At 31.3% G+C, this 12,076-nt stretch overlaps 2 protein-coding genes and 1 pseudogene across 2 annotated transcripts; all 3 read right to left on the bottom strand.

Moving 5' to 3' along the window:
* Positions 1–5,033: 5,033 nt before the first annotated feature.
* LOC108463461 (feruloyl CoA ortho-hydroxylase F6H1-1-like) lies at positions 5,034–5,667 on the bottom strand. Its single transcript, XM_053024596.1, has one exon. It carries the CDS (start codon positions 5,665–5,667, stop codon positions 5,113–5,115), a length of 555 nt encoding a protein of 184 aa, XP_052880556.1. The 3' UTR covers positions 5,034–5,112.
* A 14-nt stretch (positions 5,668–5,681) lies between these two features.
* Positions 5,682–6,373, bottom strand: LOC128279253 (feruloyl CoA ortho-hydroxylase F6H1-3-like; annotated as a pseudogene).
* A 3,433-nt stretch (positions 6,374–9,806) lies between these two features.
* Positions 9,807–11,243, bottom strand: LOC108463460 (feruloyl CoA ortho-hydroxylase F6H1-3-like). Its single transcript, XM_017763399.2, has 2 exons — positions 10,650–11,243; positions 9,807–10,542 (listed from the first exon to the last, which is right to left on the bottom strand). The coding sequence occupies exons 1-2, from the start codon at positions 11,153–11,155 to the stop codon at positions 9,969–9,971; spliced, it is 1,080 nt and encodes a 359-aa protein (XP_017618888.1). The 5' UTR covers positions 11,156–11,243; the 3' UTR covers positions 9,807–9,968.
* Positions 11,244–12,076: the final 833 nt, after the last annotated feature.

Below are 12,076 nucleotides of genomic sequence, written 5' to 3'. Positions count from 1 at the left end.
GGAAACACAGGTATCGAAGTGGATTACCAGAACAGAATGGCACTGAAGTGTAATATCACGATTAACACGGGAACATTCGGGTTCCTATGACATGCCAACTATATCCACGAAGTTCAACACTAGTCTGCATGGCCGCTTGAATACCACTAGACTTACATTAGTTATACACAAATGTAATATTTCACGATTTTCACAATTTCACTATATTTTTGCACTTATTCAATTTAGTCCTCATTTTCATAATTTAAAGAAAAATTGCAAATTTCAATTACAATAATCATGAAATTTTATTCACTAAATTCCTGGTCCATAATAAATCATTTGTTTCGTACTCTCTACATCGTTTTCACTTATCAAATAATAACACATAGAACTTTCACATACTTTTCAATTTAATCCCTTTTGCCACGAAATTCAATATCTAATACTTAGACACTTTAAATAAGTTCTCTTCCATGTAACATTTTATTTGAATAACTCTTTTAAAAAATTTAATACTTATAGTCATTTTTGAACATATTACAATTTAATCCTTAACAATATAAAATTCAATAATTATTATAATATCATTTTAATTTCACCTTTCATTCAAATTCGCTATCACATATCACATTAATCAATTAATTCACCATAATATAATATTTCACATATCTATTTTTATGTGATAGCCCGATTTTGGGGCTAGTCGGAACAGTGGTTTCAGAACCACTATCCTGAAGCCGGAGAAATTATTTTTCATATTATTTTATTTGTGATGGCATGATTATGTAGGTGCATGAAAATTTTTGTGAATTAATTTTAGTGTTTGTGAGCTTAATTGCGAAAAAGGACTAAATCGCATAAAGTGCAGAAGTCTTGATTCGATAGCTAAGGGTGTTAATTTGCTATGAATAATAAATTGGGGGTCTTTAAAGAGCAAATAAACCATTAAAACTTAGCATGACCGGCCATAGGGGAGACAAGATTGGTCAAATGTCAAAGTTAGTGACAATTAGGTAATTTATTTGACTAAAATAGAAATAAAATAAAGAGAAAAAGATATCATCTTTTTCCTATCTCCTTCTCCACCGAAAATTCAGCCATTGTAGGGGTTTTTGAGCTTCAAAATTTCAGCAACTTGTAACCCTCTCAAGTAAGTGATTTTGATGGTCTTTCTTGATGATTTTTGTACTTTTAGAACCTTTGTAGCATGAGCTTTCAAATCAGGAGATTATTTTGCAAAATGATTGAAAGTATAGGGTTTTACCATGAGAGTGTTCATATTGTTTTCTAAAATTTTATGGAAGAAAATGAATCATGGTTGTGAAATAAACAACTTTTGTGAAGTAGTTTTCATGGAAACCCTAACTAAGGACTATTTTGAATAAGTTGTAAAATAGGTGATAAATGTGTGAAATAATAAGAATTGTGAGCTGCTCCTAGTATAAAAAGTAGTCGGATAGGCTTGATTAATGAGAAAATGCGAGAAAATTTGATTTTTGGGGCTAGGGTAAAATGGTCATTTTGTGAAAGTCTAGGGGCAAAATGGTCATTTTTCCCAGTTATAGATTGTTGAGTGCCTAGATCAATAAAATGATTAAATTTGTGAATTTTTATCATTATAGATCAAGAATTACAAAATCTTTAGACCGTGGAAAAGCAAAGCTAATGGACTAAGCCGAACTAGTCGTCTACATTTTGAATACCGAGGTAAGTTGTGTGTAAATAATGCAACTACATTGTTGTTTTCATGTATGAATGAATTTTTATAGCATAAATTATTTGATTGTGGAAATGACTAAGCATGATGAGAATTGAAGTAGTAGGACTCTTGGTTGAGCCTTAGGAATCATCAGATATTCATGCCATGACATTTGGGTCATTTTTGTGCTAGTGTAAGACATGTCTGGGACATGCATCAGCCACAGTATGAGAGCCAGTGTAAGACATGTCTGGGACATGCATCAGCCTCGAGATATTTACGCCAGTGTAAGACATGTCTGTTACATGCATCAGTATTGAGACGAAAGCTAGTGTAAGACATGTCTGGGACATGCATCAGCCTCGCAATATACAAGCTAGTGTAAGACCTATCTGAGACATGGCGTCAGCTTGTTATGTGTCAGTGTAAGACCTGTCTGGACATGACATCGACACCGATAGATGAGAGCCAATGTAAGACCTGTCTGGACATGACATCGACACCGATAGATGAGAGCCAATGTAAGACCTGTCTGGGACATGGCATCAAACTCGCTATATGAAAGCCAGTGTAAGACCATGTCTGGGACATAGCGTCAGCATCTTATCCCATGTTAGGGCTATTGAGTATCCGGTAGTATTCCAAATGGTTCAACAAAAGATTTATGATTTATATCGAAATGAGAAAAGGTATGATCCTGTGATGAGTGGTACAGGTACCTATTTGAAATGTATGAGATGTGGGCTCAATATATGCAATATGAGTTGTATTGGATAGTGATGAGTAAGTTGTATTTACGTCCATTTATGGTATTCACGAATAAGCTATGAAAGGTTATGAGCATATTGTTTCATGATAATTAGTTGACGTTTATTTTCATGCAACTTACTAAGCTTTATGCTTACCCTATTTTCCTTTCCATTTTCTTATAGTGCCACCAAAGTAGCTCGAGGATCATCGCCTACGTCGAAGAAGCCAGACACACTATCATCTGAAGCACTTGGTATAGTTAGTTCTTTTATTTTGATTATAGGATGTATAGGATCTTGACTTTTGAGTTTTATGTCTTTTTAAATCTGCCAAGTATGTTGGCTTACTTTAGTATTTGACTCATTTTGTATAAGGCCATGAATAATGGCTAACATTGAATGTTTTTATATTAATACAAAAAGGTCTTTCATGAATGTGAAGTTGTTGGTATGGTTGCTTGATTTAGAAATCATGTTATGTAAGATTTTGGTATGTTGGATGGAGTTAAATCGTGTTTCAGGGTGGCAAAAGGCTTGGTAGATAGCCTTATATCGTCCACACAGGTAAACACATGGGTGTGTGCCTAGGTCGTGTGTAACATACGGTCAGCCCCACGGGCGTGTTATTTTACCGTGTGTCCCCTGCATGTTAATTTTTACAAGTCAGTATGCATGGTAGTAAACATATGGGCAGAGACACGGTCATGTGTCTCAGCCGTGTGGAGGACACGGCCTCTGGCCACGGGCGTGTACCTTGGCCTTGTGCCCCTAATTAGATGTTGACGTCAGAAATAGAATGTCGAGGTTTTTAGACACGGGCGTGTCATGGTCGTGTGAGGGACACAGGTGTGTGTCAAGCCGTGTGAAAACCCCTGTAGCTTCGAATTGAAAAATAAATCTACACGGGCATGGGACACGAGCATGTCCCTAGATGCTTAAGCCGTGTAAGCCACACAGGCCATCAGCACGGCCATGTACAAGTTCCACACGGGCGTGTTGCCCCTCCACACCGGCGTGTGCCCTGTTTCAAGGGCTATTTTTCTAAAGTTGGTTAAATGACCCGAGTTGGTCTCGAATGGTTTCCAATGGATGTTTGGGGCCTCGTAGGCCCATGTTAAGGAGTTTAGAAAAAGTTCGAAAAAGTTTTAAATTTGACCAAGTCTTGATGACATCAAAATGATTGTATGCATGTGTTCAAGTTTAGTAACGCCTCGTATTCCATCCCGGCATAGGGCACGGGTGTGGGGTGTTACAAATGCACTTCACTTCTCTTATTTCAACTAAAAATTTCACAAAGTTCACAATTCAGTCATTAGCATCATGAAAATTCAATATTTACTATAATTTCACTTTAATATCCCTTTATGTTTAATTCACTTCCATATTACACTTCAGTGAAACCTTCTATAATAACATTTTATTTCGCATATCAAATTACTTTACACTTTTATTTTACTCGTTTACTACAAAATTCATAAAGTTTACATTTTAGTCTTTAAGTAACAAAAGAATTCAAGGGTACTACCTATCTTCCACTTCAAATCACTTGTTTTTCTATTCTTTTTATCACTTGGTTCAATTTCTCAATTTCTTTCTTCGTTAAGAACATAAAAATTTTCATCAAAAATCTTTTCTTTAACATCATTTCTATACCTTTTTAGCAAGATTCAACTTGAAAACATGATAACTTTGATATTCTTACTGTTCTCTTAATTTCAAGCCTTATCTTGATTTTCACTCTCCACCAACATGAACATACAATCTTCCTTCTTGAAATCTAAGTTCAATAGATTGTTGAAGGCTTGATTTTACTAGAAGTTCTAAGGATTTCTCTCTTAATTTCAAGGAAATGACCAAATTGCGAAGAAATCAAAATTTATTTTCTCCATGGATGGTGCTGGGATGAACTTGAAAGAAAGATGAAAAGAATATCATTAATCAATATAAAAATATCTTAAAATAAAATAATAGTAAAATAATAAAATATTTTAACTAACAATTTTTCTTCACCATTCATCCTCAATTATTACACTTAATATTTATCCAAATTATGAAATCACCATTTTACCCTTCATAGTTCTCTACAATTCCATCCTTGAATCACTATTGACTTTTGGAAAATTACAATTTAGTCCTTCATATTTCTCCAATTATTCAATTCAGTCATTGCTTATCAATTTCGTGTCATAAGGAATTTTGAGTTATGCTCACTTTTGATCCTTCAAATTTCCCATATTTATATTTTAACTCTTCAAATTTTGAATAATTATACTTATCCCAAAACTTTTCACATCTTTATGATTTAATCCCTACCTTAAATTAATATATCGTAACATACTTCTTAATTCAACTTCCTTTGGCATCCATCATCCTTCTCTTTTATCAATTATGTAACTTATTTATTTTACCAAGAATTCCACTATTTGTGATCACAACTTAATACCACTTTTCATGGCATAGTGATTTTAGGGGTGTTACAAATCTAGTCCTATAATAGAGAAACATTGCAAATGCATTCAACAGTTAAAAATGTATTTATTTCAAAATAAATGAAAAATATCTTTTTGGATCTCACAATACATGTGTTTGAAGACAAAGTCTGGTTATGAATACACATTGTATTTATCAACTATTTGTTATTAACCTTATTACATTTGATGAAGGAAGAAAAATATATTAAGTTTATAATTCAGCAAATTCAACTGTTTTCTTCCCATCGTGTGCTTTACGAAAGAAATGTTTGACGTAATCTGAATAAAGAACTTGTTTGTAAATTGGTTTCTCACCATTTGCGACCAATTCAGGTAATGGTCCTATCATATCAGTAGGTCTTGGATTCACAAAAATGGGGACTGAAATTCTGTTATTACTTCCATTAGCGACCACACGATGTTCAACACTCCTATACCTTCCATTGCTCATTATTTGTAGTGCATCTCCAACATTGATCACAAGAGAACCTTTAATTGGAGGAACATGAATCCAATCATCTCCCTCGTTTCCTCTTACAAAAAGTCCCCCAATCTCATCTTGCAGAAGAATTGTAAGAGTTGAGACATCAGAGTGACGACCTACTCCGACAGATAGTTTAGGGTTTGGACATTTAGGATAGTAGTTAAGGTTAGTCCTCATTGAACCCATTAGTAATGATTCTTTTGCCTCATCAATTTCATCGACATTTAGGCCCTTCATTAGCACCTGTAATAGTTGTTTAATTACAACTTCAGACTTCTTCATGTAATCTAACACTTGCTCCCTAAAAAAGATTACCAGAATGGTTTATTAATATATTTGTCAACAAAAGGAATGTATGGCATGATGTTTGAGGATTCAAGAAAATCTAACAATTAACAATTTTTCTACCTGCAGACAGAAGGCCATAATGCAAAAGCTTCTTCTTCAGAGACGTAAAACAAGCTTAGATAATCTTTCCACTCAAGAGCCTTTTCTGCTTGAGGGGTAAAACTTGTGCCAAACCTCACATTGTTTGAAGATGAATGTTCCTTGGAATACTTATTTTTAACCTCAGCTGGCAATCTAAAGAAGTTATAAGTAGCATCTTTAACATTCTTCAGCACTTCAACAGGTACATCATGGTTAACAATCTGGAAGAAGCCCCATTCTGAAGCAGCATCACAAATAGATTTTGCTACTTTAGGATCTTCCCAATTTGACATATCAATTATGGGAATTGATCCTTGAGGTATATTATTGGTCATGCACATCTTCTCGTCCAGAGGTTGGATATATTGTCTAGGGCTTTAAGACCCAGTTCAGACAAACCCTTCACTCCATTCCCTTGGTTAATAACAAAGTCAATGAGAGCAGAAGAATCATTGAATGGATCAGCAAGTGTTGGAGCCATTGGTTTGAGTAAAATTTGAGTTAAATGATAGCTAGCTAGTGTTTGTGAAAGGGATAAGAGTGATACAAGAGAAGGCAATGGTGCAGCTTGGTTTCAGTGGAGTGACTATTTATATAGAAAATTTTCAAGGCTGGCGATGACTTTGGTGCTTTAGTCTTACTTTGAATGGGTGTGCAAGGCAGGCTCACCAACCCAAGTACTTTGCCGCAGTTACTACCAACCTTGGTTGGCGCAAAGCCTAATGGAAACATAAAATATTCGCATTACTTTCAATTGTTTCAAGTCCAAAATGGTTGGCCGAGTTCAGAAGAACTCCACCCTAGGTATATTACAATATCAAAACTCATAGTAAATATTTATTTACAATTTGTGTAAAATTATTTTATATTTGTTTTTGACTCTATCATCTCATGTAGACCTTATATTTTAAATTTTGAGTAAATTAAAATGTCAATTTGTTTTTATATAGTCATAACAAGTTCACGTAATGTCGAGAATAATTCATTTCTATAAATGTATGAGAAAAGAATAATTTGGCTGAGGAAGGAATCAGATAATAATTTGTTTGCTTTGGTCAAACCTGATTGATTTTTTTCATAATAAACTTAGTCTGCTAATTTTATATTTAAAAATAATTTTGACCCTTAATTTATTTTTGTCAAATCACTTTAAGATAGATGGAAAAATTAATATCACTTAACACTATTGACAAGACATCTATGTATATGCCATATTAATAATTAAATAAAATTTTAAAAACATTTTTTTATATTCTATACTTGTTAGTAATGTTAATAACTTATTTAATAATTTTAAAATTTTAAAAATAAAAATTAATTCATTATTGATGTGACATCTACGTGGATGTCACATTCAGAAAGATAATTAATATTGATTTTTTTGTCTATTTTCGATCGACAATAAAAGTTTAAAGACTTAAAAAATAAAAAATTAAATAAAGGTTAAAATAATTTTTTTGTAAAGTTGACAGATTACATAAATTATTATTAAGCCTTTTTTAAAAATCAAATATCTTCGTGTCTATTTTACGATTTAGAGATTATATTTTTCAAAATTTTACTATCCACTTATAATTATTATATCATAATCAGCAAAGACTAATGCTTCTTTAGATATACCTAATCAACATTAAAATAATGTAATAAATACATATATCATTTTCTAAACTAATGCTTCTTTTTTGATAAATTTAATTAGTTGTGTTGAATTTACATTTATATATAAAACTAAAACAGGAATGAAAATAAATATACCCAAAATGCTCCCAAATGCAATGTAAGGGTGACATGGATTCCATTTGTAAGAAGAAAAGAACCAAGTAAAATATTACAACTAATTGACATCTGACAAAACGTTTTTAATATGGATCTTTTATATAAATTAATGAAGTAAATAACTGCCCAATCCATGCTATGTGTTTGGTCGTCGTCTTTTTATTTTATTTTTTCATTACTTTAATTAATGGGTAAAGTAAAATATTGTCACTAAAGTATTGTTCCTATTATTTTTCTATTTTAGTTACTAAACTATTCAAAATTAATTTTTGTCACTAAAATTAATAGCTGTTTGAAATTCGATGAAAGTGTCGACTTTTTATTAGTCTAATAATAAATTTAACCTTCTAATATTTACATATACTATCTATTTAATCCTAAATATACTATATCACTAACTTTTTCTACAAATTGCAAAGTGCGGTGGGTAATAAAAACAGCCAAAATGCAAATGGAGAAAGATGGGGAGTGAAGAAAAACACCCTTAATGGGCAAATTTTGAACTTGTTTGTAACCAATGGAAATATGGAATGGCAACCTTCAATCCAAAACCATGCCCATCTTGCCTTTTCTTTCTTCTCTCTCCAAATCACCATTCCTTACCCAAGTTCCTTATATAAATAGATTTTACAAAATTTCTCATTTATAATTATAAATGAAGAGGGCTATTTTTTATTTTTTTGGAATTTAAACTAAAATGAAAAATTTTGTAAATATTGAGAGCTAAATTTATTTTTTTATATTTAAAATAAAATTGATAGAATATATAAATATTAGAGGACTAAATTTGTTATTAGACCAATAAAATGTCTATATTAACACTTCCATCAAATTTCAAACTGCTGTTAATATTCTGTAACCAAAAATTTAATTTCACATAATTTAGTGACCAAAATAAAATGCGGGAAATATTTTAGTGTCCATTTCTATTTGTACCCTTAATTAATTTTAATAAAATGTGTATTTCTCCAACGAAATGATTTAATTAGTGCTGCAAAAGTTAGAACAAGAAAGCACAGGAGAGGCACCCAAAGTCGGGTAAGACACGATGACGAGAAAATGATAATAATAATTGAAGTTGTGATTTAAAGTAAAATAACTAAAATTTAAATATATTATAGGTATAGAGAATCAAAGTATATTTTAAGCTTCGTAAAGTATAAATGTTCCGTTGGTTGCAACTATAAATCATTCCTAGGTTTAGATTCGTAGGATACACGAATACGTCACTATATAAATAAAATTAAGTATAATATATTAATACTAAATATTAGAAGAATATAAAATTTTAATAAAAATGAATACAAATATTAAAGATAAAATATATTAAATAATATTTGGTACAATACTTGTAAAATTTGTAGACTCTACAAGCAAGGTCAAAAATTAATAAGTGTCTTGTAAGGAAATAGTAAAATATTTAAAAAAATAAATATTTTAAAAAAAGACGATAATATTTTTAAGATTACTTGTGAAAAAATATACTGTCAATATATCAAATATTAACCCAAAATATATACTTGCGCTAAAACTAAAAACAAAGCTCATTTAATATTTAAATACATAATTTAAAAATAAAATTAAAAATGATGCAGTAAGTAGTGAATAATATTTTGTTTAATATCTTAGATAAATGGATATAAAACTTAAATGATATAAGTTGTTATATTCTTTGTAAATTTTAATTTTATATTTTTATTTATAGGAATTTAGTCTTTTGCTTTTAAAATTTTCAGGTCGAATTGTGTTAAAATTAGGTTAAATGCTGTTATTAATCCCTATATTTTGCGAAAGTTGTGGATTCAATCCTTGTACTCCACCGCTTTCTTTGGTCCTCATCAAATCGTTAAAATTATTATGTTAAATTAAAGTTTATTACAATATTTTTTATTACATGACTAACAACCGAGTTTTTATTTTAAAATATTATACCAAAAATTTAATAGAAGATTTTAATAGTTTTAACAATTGACATGAATTTTGAAATATGAAAGGTAGAAGCACTAATTTTTGAAAATTAAAGTAAAGAGACTAAATTTCAAATGTATAAAGAGTACATGAACTTGGAACACATATAAATATATATATATATATATATAAGTTCGGCTCATATGTCTCCAATATGAAATTTTTGGAACTTATAAAGAACAAATAATAAATTTCAAATGTTAAGGATTGAAATTAAATAAAACGAAAGTTTAGGACTAATAATGTAATTACTTCAAAACAAATAAATGATATCTTTTTTATCTTATACTAGATACACCTTTTCATAGAGAAAGGCTAGTTTCATACATATTATTTTTCTTAGCCATTTTTTGTTACAAAATCAAGAGCTTCACTATATTGGATAAAGAAACAGAAGGTATAGTTTACGTCTATAATTCAGCAAATTCAACTGTTGTCTTCCCATCGTGTGCTTTATGAAAGAAATGTTTGACGTAATCTGAATAAAGGACTTGTTTGTAAATTGGTTTCTCACCATTTGCGACCAGTTCAGGCAATGGTCCTATCATATCAGCAGGTCTTGGATTCACAAAAATAGGGACTGAAATTCTGTTCTTACTTCCATTAGCGACCACACGATGTTCAACACTCCTATACCTTCCATTGCTCATTATCTGTAGTGCATCTCCAACATTGATCACAAGAGAACCTTTAATTGGAGGAACATGAATCCAATCATCTCCCTCGTTTCCTCTTACGAAAAGTCCCCCAATTTCATCTTGAAGAAGAATTGTAAGAGTTGAGACATCAGAGTGACGACCTACTCCAACAGTGAGTTCAGGGTTTGGACATTTAGGATAGTAGTTAAGGTTAGTCCTCATTGAACCCATCAATAATGATTCTTTTGCCTCATCAATCTCATTGACATTTAGACCCTTCATTAGCACCTGTAATAGTTGTTTAATGACAACTTCGGACTTCTTCATGTAATCTAACACTTGCTCCCTACAAAACAATACCAAAAAGGTTTATTAATATATTTGTCAACAAAAGGGATGCATGGTATGATGTTTAAGGATTCAAGAAAATCTAACAAGTAACATTTTTTCTACCTGCAGATAGAAGGCCATAGTGCAGAAGCTTCTTCTTCAGAAACGTAAAACAAGCTTAGATAATCTTTCCACTCGAGAGCCTTTTCTGCTTGAGGGGTAAAACTTGTGCCAAACCTCACATTGTTTGAAGATGAATGTTCCTTGGAATACTTATTTTTAACCTCAGCTGGCATCTTAAAGAAGTTATAAGTAGCATCTTTAACATTCTCTAACACTTCAATAGGCACATCATGATTAACAATTTGGAAGAAGCCCCATTCCGAAGCAGCATCACAAATTGATTTAGCTACTTTGGGATCTTCCCATTTTGACATATCAATGATGGGAATTGATCCTTGGGGTACAATATTGGTCATGCACATCCTCTCTTCCAAAGGTTGGATATATTGCTTAGGGAGGGCTTTAAGACCCAGTTCGGACAAGCCCTTCACTCCATTCCCTTGGTTAATAACAAAGTCAATGAGAGCAGAAGAATCATTGAATGGATTGGCAAGTGTTGGAGCCATTGGTTTGTGCAAATTTGGAGTTAAAAGAGAGCAAGGTGCTGGTTGTGGAAGAGGATAAGAGTGTTACAAGAGAAGGCAACGGTGCAGCTTGGTTTCAATGGAGTGCCTATTTATATAGAAAATTTTCAAGGTTGACATTGACTTCAGTGCCCTAGTCTTAATTTGAATGCGTGTGCATGGCAGGCTAACCAACCCAAGTACACTGCATGCTGCACGCTATTACCGTGCACCAACCTTGTTTGGCGCAAAGCCTAAAAGAAGTATGAAGCATTTGCGCTACCTCAAGAAAGTTTGAAATCTAAAATGGTTGGCTGAGGTTAGAAAGAACTCCACCATTGATATATTAATGTCATAATATATATTAGCAATATTTATATAGATCAGTGTAAAATTAATTTAAAGTGTAACTCGAAACTATATAATTTTAAATCATAATAAAATATAATTTAATATGGTATAGAGTGTAAATTCGTCTTTTATTTTGTAATATTTAAAACTTAATAATAAAGATAAAATTTATTCTAATATTTTTATGCAATAATATATTATTTTTTAAAGAAAAGTAATTAATTTAAATCTAAAATAATTAAATATAAAATTTAATATTTTTATATAAATTCATTAAAAAATCTTTCAACTTAATAAAAACTAGAATAATTATTTTTATAAAATTAGATGAGAAAATAAAAAGTTCTAGATACAGCCCAAGCCATGCTAACGTGTTTGGTGGTGGCTCTGTAAATGAATTTTCTTTTTCATTATTAGTTAGTAATAAAATGTGGATTTATGTTGAAATGAAATGAAGAGTGGTAGAAAAATAGGAAGAAAGCAGCCAAGCTCAGGCAGCATGAGAGGAACCACACAATTAATAATTGTTCATCTTAATTTGGCCAATTATCTTTCAACTAAAATTTATTAATA

This window comes from Gossypium arboreum, chromosome 13 (genome assembly GCF_025698485.1).
Source record: "Gossypium arboreum isolate Shixiya-1 chromosome 13, ASM2569848v2, whole genome shotgun sequence".
Taxonomy (NCBI): domain Eukaryota; kingdom Viridiplantae; phylum Streptophyta; class Magnoliopsida; order Malvales; family Malvaceae; genus Gossypium; species Gossypium arboreum.
Note: the sequence above shows the minus strand (reverse complement) of the source record. Positions and strands in the feature narration are given on the sequence as shown.